The 23,427-nt window shown below is 41.7% G+C and overlaps 1 protein-coding gene and 1 long non-coding RNA gene across 4 annotated transcripts; one reads left to right on the forward strand and one right to left on the reverse strand.

Moving 5' to 3' along the window:
* Positions 1–1,316: 1,316 nt before the first annotated feature.
* On the forward strand, positions 1,317–3,761 carry LOC120035165 (ladderlectin-like). Its single transcript, XM_038981987.1, has 9 exons — positions 1,317–1,349; positions 1,576–1,663; positions 1,758–1,808; positions 1,926–1,982; positions 2,211–2,273; positions 2,546–2,637; positions 2,847–2,972; positions 3,209–3,308; positions 3,498–3,761. The coding sequence occupies exons 2-9, from the start codon at positions 1,603–1,605 to the stop codon at positions 3,569–3,571; spliced, it is 624 nt and encodes a 207-aa protein (XP_038837915.1). The 5' UTR covers positions 1,317–1,349; positions 1,576–1,602; the 3' UTR covers positions 3,572–3,761.
* A 1,565-nt stretch (positions 3,762–5,326) lies between these two features.
* Positions 5,327–10,365, reverse strand: LOC120035166. 3 transcript variants are annotated; one of them, XR_005474115.1, is made up of 5 exons: positions 10,272–10,365; positions 9,671–9,770; positions 6,499–6,622; positions 5,639–6,284; positions 5,327–5,521 (listed from the first exon to the last, which is right to left on the reverse strand). It is a non-coding gene; the product is annotated as an uncharacterized LOC120035166 (long non-coding RNA). The 3 variants fall into 3 exon arrangements; XR_005474114.1 differs by having other exon boundaries at positions 5,639–6,063; positions 6,152–6,622; XR_005474113.1 differs by having other exon boundaries at positions 5,639–6,622.
* Between the last annotated feature and the right edge of the window lie 13,062 nt (positions 10,366–23,427).

Here is a 23,427-nt window from a genome sequence, read left to right on the forward strand (position 1 = left end):
TACTAAAAACTGAACCCAATGCATTTCTGCTTGGCATTCAGCATTAAGTAGATAGATTAGGGGTTAGGCCTTGCAATAGACAAGCATATTTTCCAAGCTGCTTCACACTGCAGAAACAAGAGATAGGCTCCTGCTCCTATGATGTGTTTCGGCTCGCAGAAGCCAAGGCTACTTATGACACAGGTAGCTGGTGGCACCTTAATTGGGGAGGACAAGCTCATAGTAATAGCTGGAAACACATGGTCTCCATGGGTTTGATACCCTTCCAGTCACCACATATTGATGATACATTATAGTTAGTCTGAAACATAATATTTGTTCATGTCCGACCCACTCCTTGGATGACATCAAGTCAGTTAAGGAAGCAGTTTATGGTCAGCAAAGAATTAAAGGTGATCTCCAGGGCATCGTTCCAGACATGATCACAATAAGGACATTGTTATTATTTTACCACCACTTACTAGAACACAGTGAGTGACATTGATAAAGGCTGTATTATAATTCCTAATCTGGCAGCCTGGTCTCAAAGACTAGACGTAACATAGTAAACCCAAATTAGTATGATATGTTACATTTGGTATGGTTACATAAGACAGAAGGTTACTTCAGGCAAAAACAAAAGAAAGGTGGTTGGTAAAAAATTAAAGTAGGGTGGTTGGTCGGGGTGGATGAGAGGGCATATAACATGAATGTCTAGCAACCCAAAGGATGTGTGTTCGAATCTTATCATGGACAACTTTACCATTTGAGCTAATTAGCAAATATTTACTACTTTTTAGCTACGTAGCAACTACTTAGCATGTTAGCTAACCCTTCCCCTAAACTTAAGCTTTTAACCTAACTCCTAACCCCTAACATGACTAACATTAGCAACCTAGCTAACATTAGCAACCTAGCTAAACTGAGCCACTTAACTAACATTAGCCATAACAAATTGGAATTTGTAACATATATGTTTTGAAAATTCATAACATTGTACGAATTGCAATTCGTAACATATCATACACATTTTTATTCATACCATATAATATGAAACGAATGATGGACATCCACAAATGAATACGAAACGTAACATATCATACTAACGGCAGTGTCCTGGATTTACTTTTACTATGTTATGTCTACCCCCGAGTCCAGGTTGAATCTTGAATTTTTTATCTGAAGTATAAACACAAAGCCATAAAGTGTCAAAGTCCAATGCTGTTTCGTCATTCACTGCACGTGCATAAGTGAAAGTTTGCGGGACAGAACAGTATATAAAGAGAGTACGAATCTCCATTCATCACTCCATCACTGGCCTACCTGAGGAAGAGTACCTGAAGAAAAGAGTGATTTACCTACTACAAAAGGTAAGTCCTACAGCATCTGTTACCTAGTGTCGACTCATTCAACTTGGCTTATTTTCTCTCCCTTTCTCCGTTTAGATGTATGTATTTACTGTGGTGATGATGAACTTTTAGCTAGATTTTTAAGGTTGTCTTCTGTTGGGAAATACTCTTGTCTAGTGAGTCTGAAATGATTGTGTATCACTCTCTCTAGTTGATTCTCCGACACGTTCTCTCCCTTTTCATCCAGACAAGCAGCACCACCATCATCACCACCATGAAGGTTCTGATCATCTTTGCACTACTTTGTGTCGCACTCTCTGCTAAGGCAGCAGCAGGTAAGACAGCCAAATATTCAACAATGTCACTAATACAGCACAGGGTATTTCATTGTTACTGAATAATGACAATAGTTGTGTTTTCCCCTTTAAGTTCCTGTGGAGAGCGATGCTGTGGCGGTAGAAGAGCCAAAAAGTGCCCCAGGTTTGTAGCTCTAATTATGTTTGTATTGAGAGCAGTAATAGAGCACTGAATCATTACTTCTCCCAATTCTCAGTTGAATGAAAGTCAAATTGATTTCCTTGTTCCGTGTTTCTGCAGAGGAGGCTGTTGAGGTTGAGGCTCCTGCAGCAGAGGAGAAGCTGAGTGACGCCCCAGGTCAGTTCTTCTCTATAGGCTTTAATCAAGCAGGAGCATCACTGTCTATTGTGGAGCATCACCTCATTTCCTGATCAATTACAATTACTTCACATTGGTACAAAACAAATTAATTAAACTACAGGTCACGTATAAAATATTAGCTATGAAAATAAATATATTGAATCTCATTGTCGGGGAATTGCTGGTGGATTTCAAAGTGATATTCTTGTCTGATTATGTGTTTAGGTGTCTTTTCAGAAGATGAGAATGAGGCAGTTGAGGTGGCTGCAGCAGCACCTAAAGATAAAGGTAGGGACTCTCCATGATGAATGATGTTAAGTTAACCATCACTAGTTCTACTATTGATGCCTGTGTACACCGTGCAATGCATGATCACAATGAAATAATGTTTTGGTTTCCCATCAGCAGGGAGGGAAAAAACACCAGCATGACTAAATAAACATCCATGTTTTACATTATGAGATCAAACCATTTACTTTGGAAAGTTCATACTCCTGACAATATCAACTCCTTGTATTACGACGTCAAATCATTGTTGTATTTTATCTACGTGTTCACAGCGGCTCGCAGGTTCTGCCCTGACGGATGGTTCAGCTACCAGTCCAAGTGTTACATGTTTGTGAACACTCCTCGGTCCTGGTTCGGAGCCGAGGTAACGCACTTCTCAATGTAACATATTTAGTGTCTTAAATCTTGACGTAAATTAGTTACTATGACTGCAAATTGTGCACTTTCAAAAAATGTTTGTGTCTGTATACTGTAATGTCACTATGAGGGAGCTCAACTCTTTTGTTCATGTGCAGGCCTACTGTGTGAGTGTGTGCACGTGTCTCACCCCTCACCTCCCCGCTCTTCTTTCAGGAACATTGCAATGAACTGGGTGCCAGCCTGGCCTCCGCCAGCTCCTCCCCCGAGTATCGTTACCTGCAACAGATAACCAGAACAGCCAACAGAGCCACCGCCTGGATCGGTGGATTCTACCTCCAGGTGAGAGAAAGGGTCGCCCTGAAAACCTCCGACATCTAAGCATAAGCAGGGCCCCGAGTTTTTCTGACAGTGACCGGTCCTAGAGTTTTCCCTCAGAGCACATGGCCGGGAAACACTCTGGGCCTTGTGTTTAAATAGCTTCTGATATTTTAATCATGCAGCTAGGTATGATATCAGATCTGTTAGTGGTAAGGGACAGTAGTGCAGCTAAGTCTTATGACTCTTTGTTTACTCAGGGAACTTGGATGTGGATCGACCGCTCAGGAATGTATTACACCAACTGGTACAGCCAGAGCACCGCAACCAGCAACTCCTGCATGTACCTGCAATCTGCTGGTAAGACATGAACCTAAAGATGTTCAGCCTGGTCTCATGGACTAGACGTAACATAGTAAATGTAAATCCGGAACACTCACATTAGTATATTACCTGAAAAGTAATGACAGGTAGCCTGGTCCCAGAACTGTATGACGTGTTAAAATATGCCAGATAAAATTACTAAGATTTTTGTTTGTCTTTTTGTAGTGGGCCAGGGCTGGAGGAACCTCGGATGTGGCACACAATACCCATTCATCTGCGTCCACAACTATCGCTGTTAGTCAACATTGCGAAGATATTGCTAATTGCTTGACACCTTTTCTAACTGCTTTCAACATTTGCTTTGTTTACTACTGACTGTAAGTGACTTTATGTGTTTGCCAAAGGGCTAAATGTGATGCAATTTCAAATGTAATTGCCCATTTATGTACCTCAACCTGTATTGTTTCCCAGTAATAAACATTTTTTTAAGTACTTTATGACATTGCATAGGCTAGTACTTTCTGGAAGATGGCAGTATTGTCTAAGCCTGGCTCTGGCCTTTAAAAGGGTACATTTGCTGTTTAATTCTACGCATGAATGAATTTGACCATATCAAAGAGATGAGTATAAAGGATTTGAGACGAGGACAAAAAGACTGGAGGGTCTTTTTTTATTGAGCCTCAATTTACCCATTTATCGAGATCTGTCTTGGGCTTGACATCTGTATACTGTACATGGCAGAAAAGTGAGCCGTAAAATAACCTAATCTCAAAATCTGGTGGGGAAACTAACTTTAGAATTCATAGAAGATAAAATGGCACCTTTTTATAAGTTGTTCTATTCAAACAAAGCTTTTTACAATGAACGTAGGTCATACACAACCTGGAGAAAGTGCAACTAGTTCTTGTCATTAAAACAATATTTATTTTCACGAAAACAAAGTGACAGGTGACAACTTGTTAAACCCAAATTCTGATGTACATTTCTGGTTGTCATTGACATAACTATTATCATGGATAAATGTCTCAGAAAAACCATAAATCAAGGGTCAATTTATCTACGTCTTGTAATAACTTACCTCATGTCAAATGTCCACCCGTTCGTTTTCTGCTGGCTTCTTGTGACGGTGATAGCGCACCTGCCACTAATGAAAATGAGGAATGTGTAGGCCTATACCGCCACCTACTGGGCTCGATTGGCATAAATGAGCAAGAGAAAAGGGAGTTGATGGAACTACTGTAGTAGGGCTGGCTACACCTATAAAATGAAATAAATCGGGGTTCTACTGTAATCAGTATAATTTACTAACCAAATAAAAGTAACTCTGTGTACTCACATCTGGCCAATGTTTTTCAAAAGTTATCTAATCAGATTTCGGCAATCAAATTGTTTTAAATGGGGCGACAGGTAGGTTCTTGGGACGGCAGGTAGCCTAGTGGTTAAAGCGCTGGGCCAGAAACTGAAAGGTTGCTGGATCGAATCCCTGACAAGTTACGTATCTGTCGTTCTACCCCTAAACAAGACAGGTAACCCACTGTTCTAGGCTGCAAGTATAAATAATAATTTGTTCTTGCCTAGTTTTAAAAAATTGCTCATGAATAGAATGGGTGTATAATTAACTTGAATGGGGATGCCATTCTATTTATATGCGTTTAATTCGATCAGATAACTTTTTCAAAACTAGGCCTAGGCATTCAACATATGGTATATTTTTGTGGAGGCGGTAATTGTCTAAGGCAGTTGTTCCCAAACATTTTATAGTCCCATACCCCTTCAAACATTCAACCTCCAGCTGCATACCAGCAAAACACAAATGTTGTTTTTGGCCATCATTGTAAGCCTGCCACACACAAACTATACAATAAATGTATTAAACATGAGAATGAGTGTGAGTTTTTGTCACAACCCGGCTTGTGGGAAGTGACAAAGAGCTCTTATAGGACGAGGCCACAAATAATAATATAATTATCAATAATTTTGCTCTTTATTTAGCCATCTTACATATAAAACCTTATTTGTTCATCAAAAATTGTGAATAACTCACCACCTTGACATTGTCCGTAAGCTTGAGTTCATTTACACACAAAAAAATCATACAATGATGGAAAGACTTGTGTTGTAATCTAGATTCAGATCATTCAGGCGAGAAAAAACTCGTCATCATGCTTCCTGACTGGTGGCTCCTGAGATTCCTCTGTTGCTGTGGAGGTCCTCTTTGCTGCCTGTCCTTTCAACCATTCTGCAGCCATCTGTAACAACACATTCATACTGCTCTAAATAACAACAACCAGGCCATTTCATCAAAGCAAGAGTGGTATAGTTTGGCACACACTCAGATACACACACACTCTCTGAAGGTGACATACCTTGGTGATGAATTCATCTTCTCTCTTGGTCTTTCTGGACCAGAGGTTCGTGACTTTGTCATACCAGTCCTGCTCCCGGAGTTCCTGACAAACCCTCAACTGTTCATTCTCTATGCACATCATGGCCATGTTCTGGTGGAGCTGATCGTTCAGCTTTTCCCCTTTCACGAAGTCCTGAATGCGCTTCAGCTAGGGGAAGCTTTCCTTCACGTCGGCTGAGGTCACTCCAATGGTCGCCACAAGGCACATCAGCTTGTAAAGCTCTGGTAGTGGGTTCTTCTGGGACCGGATGAAAATGATCCATTCACAGAGCTTGTGGCTGTCCTGCTGCTGTCCTTGGCCTATGTAGAACGCCTTCAGGTCCACTCTGAGCCTGTCCATGTTGAAGAAGCCCCCGTAGAGCTTCACCAGGCTATCCACCACATCTGTTGCGAAATGGATGTTAATGTCAGTGAACTTCACTGGATCCAGCAGCTCGAGGAAGCGTAGGTCATCCAGATGTGCGTAACAAACCTGGATCTGAGAGATGAGGGTTTCCAGAGCTTCGTAGTACACAGCCTTGAAGTGTGTCAGTGGGTCTAAGTCATCTGTCCACTTGAGACTCTCGCATGGGTGTTGAGCCAATCTCTCAGCCTTCTGGTAGACGCTGTCGAAGGCAGAGTCAGACTTCTTGCTCTGGATGTGTTGAACCAGCTCCTCAATGCTTTGCAGGCTAACACATCCATTGCTTTGTGCTTCAGTGTCAAATGCAACATCAATGTTGGAGAAAACCTGCGATAGGTGAAGAGCTGGAACACAAACTAGAAAACATCAAGTTTCGAAACAAGATTGTTTGCTTCATAGGATGATTCGCCATTTACCCAATCCGTGTTCCCAATGTGGTTGATGGTGTCGTAAAATGCGTGGTAGGTGTTCGCCACTTCACTGAGGACGTCCAGTGGCAGTCGGTCAGCATTCACCTCGCTCCAAGTTTCATTGAAGAACCTGTCGGTGGGGAACAAAAACGAGGGGAACGGCCTCAGATCACAAAATATCTACTTTAGTCAACAGTGCTGAGACGGTTTGAATAGGAGTTGAGGAAGACAGTGTTGTGGGCCATCTTCCTCACTTTTTCCGTCTGCATGTTTAGCTTGTGCGCAGACACGGCCCATCCATTGTAAGACTGTACCACAAGTTTTTTTTTTTTATCCGCAGTCATGGTCGGCCATTTCCATACATATAAGGTCAGAACCCCCCCTTCTTCGTGCAGATGGAAACCCAGGAAATACTCCTGAACTGTCTACGTACTGAACCATGATGGAGTGTTGCCATTCCCAGCCGGAGGCGTCCTGGCGTTCATCGATTTGCAGTGCAAAGAAAGGGGCTTTTCTGATCTCTGCTTTTATCTCACCCAGAAGAGCTTCTGCACTGCATGCAATCATGCCGTTGACATTTGGGAAACCATTAGATTCTTCTTGTTTACTCACAAATGCACCAAACTCAGGTGAGAGTGTGCTGCTCCGCTCGTGGAGAAATTCAACATTTCATGGGGGAGGGACCCGCCATTGTATTTATCGAAATCCCTGAATTCCATATCCTCACTTTCACCCAAATAGAGTGCAGCAAGGAGTAGCTTCTTTAACTAGTCTCGGTTTTTACACACTTGGGCATAGTGCTTTTTCAGTTGATTTCTAGAATTCCTATACATTGCTTGAATGGCCAGGTACTTCAAGTTGAACCTATCTATGTGTCAATTCCTTTTTGGCCGAATATGAGGTTGTAGAATCAAGTTTCCCACACACATGCTGTCCACTTGAAATTCTGTTGGCTGCTTGAAGAGAGGATAAGCTACCATTAGCTAAAGTAATTTTGCAAACTAAAACATTATAGCTTGCTAGTTGTAATAAAATCTTCCGTGTACTAGCTACTTGCATAGTTAGCACGTCATACCACGAGGACAGTAAGCTAGCACTAGTTATCAAGTTAGCTAGTCAGGCTTTTCAATTAGTTACTGCAGTGGCTGTATTTATCTACATTGCTTGCTATCACATTAAACAGTCTCACAATTTGACCATAAAATATTAATACAATTTTTTTTTACACTGACTTTTATGGTTCTAAAGGGAGGAGAGGACAAAGCTGCATGAATTTAGCGCCCCAGTAATCTTTATTAACTTTACATTCCTGCCATTTTTCCTGCTTGTAAGTAGTCTCTCTTAACAGCATTGTATGACCTATTGTTCTGTTGACACAGAAACGCTTCACTAATCAGTACAACTTCCTGTATTCCAGTTATTATACCTCAGATTGTTGAATTTATGCATCAAGAGTGTTGTGGTATTTTATTCACTGTTTATTCTGGCAAGATTTGATCATTATTGCTCAGATTGTCAGAATATTTGAATACTGAATAGCCTCATTAGAATAGAGCTGCAACTATTTGAGGGTAAATCCCAGAATCATTAGGACTACTTTGGGACATATTGAGTCCAGATTGGCTTAAATGCAATGGGTCAGGTTGTATTTTAAGATGGCTATTCACTTATTAGCACGAGTTTTCACACGTGACTCTGTAATCACCAATGATTTATATATAGGCTATACTAGATGACTAATAAGGCATTTTATTATATTGCAAAAAATATTTTGGAAGCAATAGAAATTAATTTATTAATGACTACATTAGTTTGTGACACGTTTATCATATTACAGACACCTTAATGCATACTTTTAAATTATATTATGTGAGCTAAACATACAAAACCATTTTTCCCCTGAAGTATCATTTTTTAGAGATTACTGAAATCTATGTCCCCACTACAGAATACTTAAATACATGTCATTTAATTGAAATACTGTAGAATTCCATTCATTCCTAAATGACGAGACAGCCTACAGGAAGGAGGTGAGTGCCTTGGCGGAGTGGTGCTAGGAAAATAACCTCAACAAAACGAAGGAGCTGATCGTGGCTTCAGGAGAGAGCAGAGGGAGCACGCACCCATCCACATCGATGGTGCCGCAGTGGAGAAGGTGAAAAGCTTAAAGTTCCTCAACATACACATCACTGACAATCTGAAATGGTCCACCCATACAGACGATGTGGTGAACAAGGCGCAACAGGAGGTTGAAGAAATTTGGCCCCTAAGACCCTCACATTTTTACCGATGCACCATTGAGAGCATCTTGTCGGGCTGTAGCATTGCCTGGTACGGCAACTGCACCGTACACAACCGCAGGGCTATCCAGAGGGTGGTGCGGTCAGCCCAACATATCACACTGCCTGCCCTTCAGGATATCTACAGCACCCAGTGTCACAGGAAGGCCAATTACATAATCAAGGACCTCAGCCAAATGAGCCACGGATTGTTCACCCTACTATCATCCAGAAGGCGAGGTTAGTACAGGTGCATCCAAACTGGGACCAAGAGACTGAAAAACAGCTTCTATCTCAAGACAGACTTAAATAGCCATCACTAGCCGGCCTCCACCCAGTATCCTGCCCTGAACTTAGTCACTAGCTGGCTATCACCCGGTTACTCATCCCTGCACCTTAGAGGCTGACGCCCCATGTACATAGACATGGAACACTGGTCACTTTAATAAATGTTTAATACCATTTTCCCCATTTCATATGTATATCCTGTATTCTAGTCAAGGCCATGCTATTCAACTATTGCTGTACATATACTATTCTATTCACGTATTCTTCAGATATACTACGTATTATATCCACACTGTCCATAAATCCCATCACACACACTCAACTCCAACATGGCTCATCCTAATATTTCTTAATTCCACTTTCATACTTTTAGATTAGTGTGTCGTTAGATATTACTGCACTGTTGGAGCTAGGAACACAAGCATTCCGCTACATTCGCAATAACATCTGCTATATGTGTATGCGACCAATAAAATTTGATTTGATTGACATCGGCTGATGTAAAAGGGCTGTATAAATACATTTGATTGATTGGAAACAGCACCAGGCTTTATTAGAGTATGGGAAACTGACCCCATGTGTATTTAGTCCATACATTTTTGCATGCTCACCATGTTCCTCCAGATAAGCCTGTAGTCGTGTGATCAGTTCCACTTTGTTGCCCTTCACATCTAGACCCCTGGTTTCACACTCATGCTTCAGTTCAGCAAGCTGTGGGAGAGACATGAGTGTAGATTACTGGTTAGACTACATTTGAGATGATTTCCTACTAAATGGCAATTTTTGCAATTCAAATGTTACTGCCCAACAGCGAAGTGCTTGAACGTTAGGCCAAACATCCTGTACAATTTCATTCATTCATTCACTTGGTCGCGCATGCGCTGATGTCAGTTGCCAACTTCACGGCAGTAGCAGAGCAAACTTTGGCCCTCGTTGAATAACAAAGCCACCCCAACCCAATACACGCGTGGATATCTCAAACCTCAAAATGCCTTGTTAGCTAGCTACACCGTGCAGCAAACATGGACTATTTCCGTCCTGTCCGCTAGCATCTGCTAGCTAGCTACCTACGACTCTTTGTGTCCGAAGATCCCCAGCGTGCTAGATCATGATTTACAAAGTAAAGATAGCTAACAACATACAATACTTGATTTCCCCAAAATATAATACCGGTATTAGACGTTTCAAACTAAGCTAAAACGGGTTAACAACCTTTAGTTTCTGGAGCTCCACAACTTCAGACATCTTGCTTTGTTGTAGTGGTAGGTCATTCGCGAACGAACGACTCTCTTTGAACGGCTCTTTTTGGTGACCGACGGGAACCGAATTTCAGCTGTGAACGAGCCCTTAATTTGGCTTCCTGATTTGCATAGCCTACTGTTATTGCTTTTTGAGCCCCAGAATCCAGACATCGATTATCTGCTGACAAATTATACAAATATTCACTGAAGATGGTAATTGCTCAGTGCAGGAACAATCTAGTGAGGAGCCTCAGTCTAGTTCGCGCTCATTTTTTCAGTGCATTACATTTCTTTCTCAATTTGTTTTTGCAGGCCATCTAATAATCTGGTCAGGTAAAAATGTATTTGAACTCTAATTTCACGATCTGGTAGGCACATTTTTACGATTTAAATTATATATTGACAATTTTATCATGGTTTTAGGTCAATTTCTAAGAACTACTGAACGAAAAGCCCGTTGGGAGCAAAATTAAATGATACCAGTCACCGAAAACACTCGGAATGCCCGTTACGACTTGGATAATTAAATGCGGAATCTGTTTCATCCATCAGAAATCGACCCGTCTGCTTCTTCAGTAAAATCCCAACCGCTTTGAGTTGGTACATTGCTATCATAAATATTTTTTTGTTTTTGTGTGTAAATTCGGTGTAACTTTAGTAATTTGCTTTGACACAATGAAATGTATAGCCCAGTTTTTCATGTAAAATATCTTTATTGATAGGCTTAAATCGTTCATTATATACATTGACCCTTACTTTTTTTATCCAACAGATTTAGAAGGGAAAAATTAAACAATGTGACTCCAATACATGCGGTATAATCAATGGAATTTCGGATATGCCAAATCGTTGCGTCACAGATGGTACAGTATTCTCACTACATTATGATGCATATGTATTGACAAATAATCATGTTCAGAGGCATTTTGCTCTTTCCTGTCATGCTGTGCAATGGAGAACGACGTTTTTAAAAGCTGTCAGGTAAACACTTTTGCTTTCACCTTTGCATTTTGCTAAACTTGTAAACAATTGTCTAGCCTAAGTATTGTGTAATTGAAAAGGTAAAATAGACGATTGTGTACTCCAATAATATGAAGTCTGAACATAAACAGTAGAACTATGTGAATCAAGCCTAATTGTCATCAAAGTTTACAAGTCCCATGCTCTGAACTGAGCTACAAAGGACTACAAAGTGAACTATTCTTGTGTGATGAGTAACCTTGCCTGAAATGTGTGTTATCTGTCTGAGCTAATGCCTAGATTTAAGCTCAGTGGGCTAACACAGTCTTGTGACATGCAGATTGACCTCGGTTCAAACCCAGTCAGTCTCATGGTTGATGCTAGGCGGTATCCTTGGGACATCCTATGGATCTGACCCCTGGCAACAACCATCTGGCCAACACACACAGTGAGGGAGTTCTATTACGCTGGCCTGGGTTGAACCAGGCAATGGCCAGTCACATCATTGGGTGAAAGCAGGGAGGAAGGAGCACCCTTCTCAATAAAACAGTAATCTGCGCCAGTCGGTCATGTTGTCAACAAGGCAGCATGGTGCATCTTCCAGAAACACATCTCTTTTGCATAAAATAGATGTTTGAATTTTCAAACTAGTTTTCATTGGGAAGGCAGATAAAGCGTTTTTATCAAAGCAATCACTTTTGCATGTGAAAACACATAATCCTACTCATCACTCCATGAGCTTAATAATTACGTCACTTTTGTTTTGAGCCGACTTCGCCTTCGGCCAGAGCGGGGCACCTGGCTCACCCCCGGGAGGCGGTGCGGTTCCAAAACGAATGCAATCACTTTTCACCCAGTTCAAACTCCTCCCACCGAGGTAACCCGGGCCACATAAACTAATCCCCTCAGTCTTGTGGTGTGGATATGATCTGGGTTCAATCACAGTCAGTCTCATTGGTGCCATTGGACCTTGATCGCACAGTTGATGTCTATCAGCTACTGGGGTGTTGTGAGAGGAGGTCAGGGGAGGGGTGAAGTGTAGCGGTGGTTCCGTGAACAGAATAACCTTGCCTAATACTTGAGCTAGAGCCTAGGCATTCGCTCAGCAGTGGGCTAACACAGTCTTGTGGCATGCAGATGACTCCAGTTCAAACTCAGACACAGTGGCGTGTATTCATAGATGCCAAGGGAAGCCAGGCTTTCCCAAATATTTGACCAATAAAAATATAAAATAATTTATCTTTTGTCTCTGTGTTATCATAATTATCCGTAAATTCGCAAGTGGCTGAATCTGATTGATTTTTAGATTTTTTTGGCCAATCAGCATTGAGCTGAGCTCAACTGTGGGTTGTCCTGGTGCAGCAAAATGCCCCCCAAGGGAGGCCGATTTGGCTTCACACCAATCAAATCACATCCTGAGCAAAACGTCATCATTGTCAGAAAAAGGTGTTGATTTCTAGTCTTCTTGTGTTGATGTCTTGCAGTAGCTAGTTTGCTAAATCGGCCCTTTCCTGAGGCATGGATGGAGATGGGGATTTGGACTTGAGGTGATGGAGATAGGGATTTGGACTTGAGGTTTTGACTTAATTCTCTGTACAGGCCAATGATTATAACGGCAATTCTGATCTAACCATAAATTCAGGCCACTGGCCTGAGACGATTGAAGTTCAATATGTAGCCTAGTAGACTCACATTAACTAGCTAGCTAACATAATTGGTTCATTGTTGCCAAATGCGAGGAAGTTAGGACAGCACAAATTTTAGCTAGGTAGCCTATGAAAACAAACTAAAAGCGTGGGTTTGAATCTTGAAGCATGGATTCCGATTGGTCAGAACAGCATTGAATAGACCTTAGCACGGATACTTCCTGTTTGAGTTTCTGCCTATAGGAAGGGAGGAGCAAAATGGAGTCGTGATCAGATTTGCCGAAGGAAGGGCGGGGGAGGGCCTTCTAGGCATTTCGAAAAGTTGAGTAGCAGTGGTCCAATGTTTTACCAGCGCGAGTACTACAGTCAATGTATTGGTAGAACTTTGATAGCGTTTTCCTCAAATTTGCTTTGTTAAAATCCCCAGCTACAATAAATGCGGCCTTAGGATATGTGGTTTCCAGTTTGCATAAAGTCCAGTGTTGTTCTTTGAGGGCTGGCGTGGTATCTGCTTGAGGAGGAATATTGATCACAGTCAATGTGTTGGTAGAACTTCAGTAATATTTTCCTCATTTGCTTTGTTAAAATCCACAGCTACAATAAATGCGGCCTCAGGATCTGTGGTTTCCAGTTTGAATAAAGTCAAGTGTAGTTCTTTCAGGGCCATCGTGGTATCGGCTTGAGGGGGAATATACACGGCTGTGACTATAACCAAAGAAAATTCTCTTGGGAGGTAATATGGTCGGCATTTCATTGTGAGGTATTCTAGGTCGGGTGAACAAAAGGACTTGAGTTTCTGTATGTTATATCAATCACACCATGAGTGGTTAATCATGAAACATACATCCCCGCCTTTCTTCTTCCCGGAGAGTTCTTTATTCCTGTCTGTGCGATGTACTGAGAACCCAGATGGCTGTATGGACGGGGACAGTATATCCCGAGAGAGCCATGTTTCCGTAAAACAGAGTATGTCACAATGCCTGATGTCTCTCTGGAAGGAGATCCTCGCCCTGAGCTCGTCTACTTTATTATCCAGAGACTGAACATTAGCAAGTAATATACTCTGAAGCGGTGGATGGTGTGCACGCCTCCACAGTCGGACTAGAAGTCCACTCCAAATACCTCTTCTCCGCCGGCAGTGTTTTGGAGCAGCCTCTGGAATAAGTTAAATTGCCCTGGGGGGTATGAACAAAGGATCCAATTCCGAAAAGTGAGGTACCGCCGTTCTGATATCCAAAAGTTCTTTCCGGCTGCATCTAATAACACAAAACATTTTCTGGGCTAATAATGTAACAAATAACACACACAACAAATACTGCAAAGTTGCTTAGGAGCTAGAAGCAGAGCTGCCATATCTGTCGGCACCATCTGTTATGTTCTTAGGACACTGTTGTTCAGAGGAGCTAGCCAACAACACAGCTAACACAATAACTTCAAACTGAAGCTGTAAAGACTGCAAACTACCTGCACTTAGTTTCATTTTACCTCTTTTCACTTGACATTTCTTTGTATATATCCATAAAAATCATGCCAGCCGATTCGTGATTTTGACTGGCTGAGAAATGCTGTCTGCCTCTCTCTCTCGTCCCAAAACCCGACCCCTACACGTTCATTACTATGGGACAGTTGGAGATCAAATTTGAATATTGAAACAATGTTGCAAATGTCGGAGAGACAGACAGCAAGGTTTATACAAATCTCTGCTGTTGAAAACTCACTGTTAGTATAAAATAATTGTTAAATAATGTCTAGATGCTTTTTACAGTGGAGATCAAGTTTTAACTTCCCTGCCTGGACTGACGAGACAGTGGATTACGCAGTCAGATGGAACAGAGTAAATAGGCATTTTAGCATCATAGATTTAGCCGGTGGTAACTTGTGGAGTAGACACCGGCTGGAATTAGCTTTAAACCAATCAGCATTCAGGATTAGATCCAGCCGTTGTATAAAGGGCAAATATCACAACATAAGTTGTAATATGGCTTTTTTACTGTCTTGGCTTTGTTATGGAAAATCGTATTACAAATATAACACTTACAAGAACTTGTGAATTCAATAAAGGCTTTTAATACAAAATATCAGAAGCCGTGTCAGTCCGCGGAAAAGACCAACTTCCATAAGCACTGGCTCTGTTCTTATACACATACATCAAATGAGTCCATCCCACATGCAAATGAAGTTCCTTCCCTCAGTCCATCTGCCACCATTATCTTTCAGTTTAAGCTTCCTGCTTGTTCACGCCCAATAACGCCCATATCTGCTTTCAGTTAGGTTATAATGGTGGCAGGACCCCTTCTTGTCCTAAAAATAATATATGTCCATCTATCCTATGGGCCTATGTCTTTGGCCTTCGTACTTATGTTTAGCTTAGTGTGCTCTTTGGTATGTTTGCCCTTATTAGGATCAGCAGACTATGTGTCCCTCTAACATTAGTGTGTCCAGCTGTCCTATGCGTCTATGTGTCGCCTTCTCCTCCTGTGGTCTGATGTACAAATTTACATCTGTCCCTATATGTACCATTTACTCCCACAGCTTCCCCAGTGATTTTACACATGCACCGCTACTGGTCAGACACAGGTCACATAATTAGAATCTCTGTGGCAACAGTAGCCTGGGCCCAGATCTGTTTGTGCTCTTGTCAACTTCATTGCTCTTATAGCTAAGCCAAAAATCATATTTGGCATGACAGTGAGTGGCAGGGAGTTGATATAAAAAAACAAATAGACTGGCACTCAGGCTATGGCAACAGTAGTTCATTGGGCGTCAACCTATGATGACATATCAGGCTCGCCGCCATGTCATAATGGTCGGATGAACTATCACAAGTGCGTTTGTAAGAAATACATTATTGCTATGTTGCTGTTTTCAGGAGAAGACCTCAAAGCCCCTGTGTCAGATACCCTCGCGACCAGAGAAGCAAACTCGTCCACTGAAAGGGAAGCCTCCTCAGATCATGATAGAAACAAAGCCGTCAGTGAGCAGCAGATTGCCTGCCATGACAAAGCTTCCGGTCCTACCTGGGGTCGCCTTTAAATTTCATAGAGCCAGCCTGGGTAAAAAGGTAAGCAGAACATATATTTAACGGGATACAGTATAACATTTTTTAAAAGAACATCCATACAATAGAATGGTGCAGTAGAATAGAAGAAGGGTCCAGTAGAATGGTGCAGTAGAATAGAAGAAGGGTCCAGTAGAATGGTGCAGTAGAATAGAAGAAGGGTCCAGTAGAATGGTGCAGTAGAATAGAAGAAGGGTCCAGTAGAGTGGTGCTTTAGAATGGAAGAAGGATCCAGTAGAATCCAGTAGAATTTTGTTTATATCCTTGTTCCTTCAGTTGTATCAGCCTACATCTGATTTCAACCTCAGTGACCCAAACTGTCACATTATGAGGCCGACGTACAACAGTTTGCATGACCCAAACCTCAATGAATACTACCATCAGAAGGAAATGCATGAGAAGTTAAAGAAGCGAAACTTCATCACTAAAGAGGACAACGTAAGTTTGAAGTTAATATTATTGTTTCTGAACAGTGTAGTAGAAGACTGTAAGCTTTACCGATAGTTAACTCCAGGAGTATTATAGCAGGAAACATTTTGATTCTCTCTCTTCTCAAGGTTGTATGCTCATTAAAGGAGTATAACACATACAAACATTACCTGGATACGGTCAAGACTGACCATCATAAAACGTACAGCAAAAAGTTGGTATGTGGGCAGTATGACTGCGTTCTTAAAATGTGAACTTCTGTGAAGATCACACATGTTATTTTCACGAGAAAATGTGAAATGATCATTCATCACTAGTAAAAACAATGTAACATGTATTTTATTAGGTAGATAAGTGTTTAAAATGTACAAAAATTGTATTTATCCTATTTAAGAAGGAACAGATACTGAGAATGGTTCAGTTGCAAGAGGAAGGCCATATACCTAAGGACGTTACCCTGGAAGATATGATAGAGTACTTACTGAATAAAGGAGCACAGAACCTGAAGCATCTGCAGTCAACCATTGGTTCCAGGTAGGCAAGAAGTGCATGAGGTAATAAAGTAGAGTTATATAGGCCTACTCTGTGTTGGCAATGTCATGACTCATCTGTTTAATGTATTGATAGGGACAGGGGACCGAAATATGGCCTGCAAACTGCGTTGTATGACCAAGAGAGAGAGTTTAAAGAGGATTGGGTTTCTAAGGAGCGATCCAGGCTGAAACTCATTGAAAAGGATGTGAGGCACGATTTGAACAAGGTCAAGTATATGAAAGAGGCCAAAGAAAAGCGCATCAGAAAGGTACAAATGTCACACTTTCATCATACTTCACAAAACTACCCACAATTATTTTCACGTTTGAATAAATCATGAAAATTAAGAAATCATTTTACCTCAACTTTTGTGGATGCTAAGTTGCTATTTTTGGACTCTATGTTCTTCACAGAAAATGTGCATTATGGAACAAAAACAGGCTCTTCAGTTGAGGATAATGGAAGAGGAGTTGAAAAACCTCCAGGAGTTTGAGAGGTTGAGAGAGGCCTCTATCAAACCAAATAAGCTGCTGGAAGAAATATTTGAAAAACCAGGTAAGATTTCATTTGAATTCATCACACAGTTAAGCAATGTTTAAATGACTATGCCAAATGCAACCTACAAGGAGCAGTTGAATGTGTTGTGCTGTATATCATATCGTATTTTGTATTTAAACAAAAAATAATCTATTATAGAATCTGCTCAGCCTGCTCTCAAACCTGCTCACTCCAAAACTGTAAAGAAAACAGTTTCTCTGTCAGGTAAGAACATTTCCTTACTAAAGAACCATAATTTCATTACGAAATATCATTCAGAGTATGTTCATAGCCAGTGAATGCTAAATTAAATCACATTTTTAAAATGTGTGTGTGTTATTAATAGGGAAATCTAAGGAAAAGCCAGCCATGCTACAGAGGAGACCAAGCCTTGCACCACTCCAGAGGAGACCATCCCTGGATGGTCTGGCACCGCTGAAGGGTTTCCAAGAACCTGTTTTTAGGATCTTCAAAGCCATCAAGGGACAAAGCATCCCAGACAGAGCTCAGCTGAAATCTGTCATCCTCGACCACTTAGGCTCCAAGCTTGTCAGGAAGCAGCTGGCGGAGTCAATCAGGGATGAGGTCAAACTGACGATTCCAGGGTCTACACCAGCGGCACAAAGGGCTCTGAGTGCCAGAATCGCTTACAATGTGTTGAAGTGCGTCTCTCGAGCGGCCAATCCTAGCAATGAACCTGCCTGCAGACTCCGTGGGGGAAACAGAATCAAAGCCAATGCTCAAGCAGATGATCCAGAACCAGAGGAGCGGATGGCCAACGGAGAAGACATAAACACCTATGTGACAACGTTGATCACTGACGTTCTGGAGGAAGTCCAGGAGCAGGTTATCGTAATGATCCGAGAAGACTCCCCTACCCAATTCAGAGTTGTCTCTGCAAAGGCCAGCCAAACAGCCATTGATGTGGTAAGCAATGTTTTGGAAGACATTAGAAACTTATTAAATGAGGAAAACATTGAAGAGCTTGCACTAGACTGTGATGCTGAAGAAGGCACCTCAGGTATAACAAACATTCAGCCACCTGCATTGACTGCATTAAAAAAGGCAGACCCCGAGAATCGCCGAGATTCCTGTTCAAAACTAGAAGGTGTCGCCTGTGACCTTATTAGCACTGCATATGACAGCATCCTATTCGAGCTGGCTTTTCCTGAGCTTCAGGGTGAAAGAGATGAAAAAGCTCCTTCCCTGACTCTGGAAATACTTCCCTCGGAGCCAGTGATCTCATCTTTATCCAACTCTCCCAGTTATGGAATGGTGTTTTCATCTGACACTTCAGAGGTTGCAGAAAACAACAGTAAGACAAGCAGCTCAGAGGCCTCCGCAGCTGCATCAACCTCGTCCCAGGAGACGGATACCACAACCACTGTAGAATGCAAAGAAGAAAGAGTAGAGAATGGAAACACCAGTGAAACAGACAACGTCCTTTCTGTCCCCTCAGTCAATACTGAAGAAGTTGTTTCAAAGCCTATTCTCTTGCACAAGGTGAAGAAAGAAAATGCAGCCACCAGAAGCGCTTCTCTTCCCAACCTGTATGGACTTGTTGTGGATGCAGTTATGGACCACTTCAGCACAGAACCCTTCAAAGACAATCTGGCCCAATCAGTGAAGAATGAGGTGAGACGCACCCTTTCTATGCCTGAATGTGGATTGTTGAACCTTCAAATTGATAATTACTTTGAGAGGAAAATGCTAGAGGATATGCTGAAGGAAGTATCCCGACAATGCGGAGGAACAAGCTCTAGCACCGTGGCTGAAGAGGCTACAGATGAAGAAGAGATCTACAGACTAGAATCTGCTGCAGCACAACTGATACAGAAAGTTTTCCAGGAGGTCAAGACACATTTTGTTGTCAAGATCAAGAAGGGTTCTCCCAAGAGATGTCTATCCCCAGAAGTAAGTCAATATATTAATGTTGTATGTACTGTGTAATGTTGTATGCAACATTTATATGTGCTGTGTGATGCCATGACACTTTTCCTACAAGGGAGGTCATGTACACTGAGTATACTAAGCATTAGGAACACCTTCCTAATCTAATATTGAGTGGTGTCGAAAGCATTCCACAGGGATGGTGGCCCATGTTGACTCCAATGCTTCCCACAGTTGTGTCAAGTTGGCTGGATGTCCATTGGGTTGTGGACTATTCTTGGAACTGTTGAGCGTGAAAAACCTAGGAGCGTTGCAGTTCTTGACACAAGCTGGTGTGCCTGGCACCTACTACTATACCCCGTTCAAAGGCAATTCAATGTTTTGTCTTGCCCATTCACCATTTAAATGGCACACACATGGTCCCAGTGCTTAAAAATCCTTCTTTAACCTGTCTCCTCCCCTTCATCTAGACTGATTTGAAGTGGAATTAACAGGTGATATCCATAAGGGATCATAGCTTTCACCTGGATTCACCTGGTCAGTCTATGTCATAGAAAGAGCAGGTGTTCTTAATGTATTTGTGTTGATGTTTTATCTGTGTTGATGGTGATCTGATTGATTGTTGATGTGATTGTTGATGGGGATGCTTCTATTTGCAACACCAAGATAAATTCCTAGTATCATTTGTTCAGTGGTGGAAAAAGTACCCAATTGTCATATTTGAGTAAAAGTGAAGATACCTTAATAGAAAATGACTCAAGTAAAAATGAGTCACCCAGTAAGATACTACTTAAGTAAAAGTATAAAAGTATTTGGTTTTAAATATATCTAAGAATCAAAAGTAAAAGTATAAATCATTTCAAATTCCTTATATTAAGCAAACCAGACAGCACCATTTTTTTTGTAATTTTAAATTACAGATAGCCAGGAGCACACTCCAACACTTACAAATGAAGCATGTGTATTTAGTGAGTCTGCCAGGGATGTTCTCTTGATAAATGTGTGAATTGGACTATTTTCCTGTCCTGCTAAGCATTCAAAATGTAATGAGTACTTTTGGATGACAGGGAAAATGTATGGAGTAAAAAGTACTTTATTTTCATGAGGAATGTAGTGAAGTAAAAGTTGTCAAAAATATATAAATAGTGAAGTACAGATACCCAAATAAACTACTGAAGTAGTACTTTAAAGTATTTTTACTTAAGTACTTTACACCACTGCATTTGTTGCATGGCGATAAATTATTCTGATTCTATCTCCAAAGGTAAGCCGAACAGCCATCAATGCTGTGAGCAGTCTTCTGGGTGACATGGAGACAACTGTGATGGCCAGTGTTCCATGTTCTTGTACTACTTCCAGAGCAGATATGGAAGGAATGCTCTCTGAGGCAACAGGCGAGCACCCAGCGAAATCAATGGCCTCTGCAAAAGTTGAGTTGATCGCTGATGATTTAGTGGAAGATGCCATCGATATGTGCAGTGAAATGATTTTAGACAACCAGCCACTAGCCCTACTACATGACGATCCTGAAGAAGGTACATCAAATGTTGTTGTTCCTGGACCAATTCAGAGCAGCCTGTCTGGATTTGATGAACGCCACACAAAATCACAGGTCCTTGCAGTAAAGATTGAAGACCATGAGGTAAAGCCAATTTTGATCCAAGACACAGCGCTCATATCTCCAGGTGAGAAGAATACGGATGAAAAAAGAGTCATTAGAGTAAGTTATGTCTTTAACTCATCCCCTAGAAGGAAAGCTCACCAGGCCACCAGAAGCACCTCTTTCCCTAACCTCTATGTCACCCTTGTGGATGGAGTTCTGGACCAAATTAGCACAGAACCTTTCAAAGAAACCCTGGCCCAATCTGTGAGGAATGAGGTAAGACATTCTGTCTCTTTGCCTCAATTTGGATCGGTGAACCTCAAAAGCGAGGACTGCTCAGAGAAAGAAATTATTGAGGATATGTTGAAAAGTGTATCCAGAAAACTCAGTAAAGACCAGGCTTGTCAGCTGACCGGGAAAGCCAGTGAGATGATGAATGCCAACGTAGATGCCATTTCACTTACCCCCAAACTACAGTCTACTGCCAAAGACCAAATCATCAAAGTTCTGGAGCAGGTCAACACTAAAATAATCAATATGATTAGACAAGATTCTCCCAACAGGACGATTTCCCCCAAGGCAAGCCAGACTGCCATCAATGCTGTCAGCAACATTTTGGGTGCTATGGGAACCTCTCTCAAGGCAAGCAACACACCATTTGTTCCTAATGTGGCTGGACTCCAGCCTGACCTAGATGATGTAGCATCTTACTCAACTGAAGCTTTTGAGGGATATCCAGGGATCTGGATGTCATCCCTGAAGATAAAATATATTGCCTCAGGCCTCATGGACACTGTCTGTGATGACCTACTGGATGAGGATGGTTTCCTCAGACGGAGCGCTGGTGCAATATCCTCACAGGAAGACCTTGATCTTCAGAAGGTAATTACTTCAAAACCAGCATCCCCAGTCAATTGCATGCCCGTCAAAGGATGCCTGTCAATGTCCTACCTTGATGCTTTGAAGAATCCTGAAGACATTGAAAATGCTACTCACCTCAGTAGAAGCATTGACTCTCTCTCCGTAATTGGTGTGCCTACTTCAACCTCAAAGGAAGTTTCATACGGCACAGAATTGAAACTGACACAGTTGCAAAAGGATGTCTCTGCATCATCCTCACTTTATGCCATGAGCAACTGTCGGAGCTCATTGGAGTTTCCCTCCAGTCGATCCGATATCCCTATTGACAAAGAGGCCCAAAGGATTTCCTCCACAGACGAAGAAGACAGTCTGTCCAAATCCCTCCTGACCTCTTCCAAATCAGTCTTCAATGTCTCTGGCCTCGTCCCTACTCCTCCAGAGGGAAAGCCAAAGGTGAGGCTGCCACGGCGCCCAGTGCTTCGCCTTAGGAAGGTTCCAGAGGAGCCCCCCAAAAAGATGCACATTTACACAGTTTGCAGGGATGCTTTTCATTTCCCAACTGAGACAATGCGATCAACCAGTCCATCATCATTCGAGGGAGAATTCTCAACTCCAGAGTCCCAGAGGCCAAGGTAATACTGTCTTTCTCATAGTCCTAATCTGAAAATCTTTTTAACACCTAGCCCACTGTTGATATTTGAACAGCCTTGATTCTAAATGTTTTTATTTTTGTAGAGCTTTCGTAGAGCTTTGAGAACTCTGTTATGAAAAGCGCTGCACATATTAAATGTATTTTTTATTCATTAAGAGCGGTGGACCGCTCAGACAAGGAGTCTATCTTTAATATAGACTCATCCAAAAGACTCGTGGCAGAGATAATGCTGTCTGTTCGGGAGGACGTTGTTGAGGCAAAGCAGAGCGAGTTGGCCGCACATCTGGCTGCGCTGTCGCCTGACAATGAGATGCTCAGCACTTTGGCTCAGAGTGGGACACCCCGCGCCGATTCATGAACTGCCTCCAACACCTCTCCTCACAGCGAGAGTGATAACTGACTTGGACATACATGGTAGAAGCATTTGCTTACATTATTTTGAATCACATTGAGCTATTAAAGAATGCATTTATTTTCTAAAAAAATTTATTTACAATGTGTAGTTTTTCTTAGATGTAAGTGTTAAGTTAGGAATATTAAATAGAAAATTAGGAGAGAGTAATTATATATCTTTGGTGACATTGTTTAATTGTACGTTTTATATCCAATTGAACTCATCTCATGCAATTATTTAGGCTACCGACTCCCCGCCAGTTCCTCTACTTCAGCCAGTGATTCTATACCGTCTCTTGGCTCTGTTCCAGCATCTTCAATTTGATACCCGTTACAGAAAAGTGTGTAGCTCGCCTCCGCCACCTACCAGGCTTGAATGGTTTATGAGAGCGTGAGGGGGCAAAGCAGAGTGTTTGTTATACTGGTACTCTCTGCAATCTATTCTGATTTATCAACCACAGAAGTATGAATTGCATGCCAATTTTTAAAAGGGAAATCCGCAGTTGCTACATCCATTTTGGACGTATAAATGAATATGTACTCATTGATTCTTGGAGAATATAA

The sequence above is a fragment of the Salvelinus namaycush genome, chromosome 42 (assembly GCF_016432855.1).
Source record: "Salvelinus namaycush isolate Seneca chromosome 42, SaNama_1.0, whole genome shotgun sequence".
NCBI lineage: Eukaryota > Metazoa > Chordata > Actinopteri > Salmoniformes > Salmonidae > Salvelinus > Salvelinus namaycush.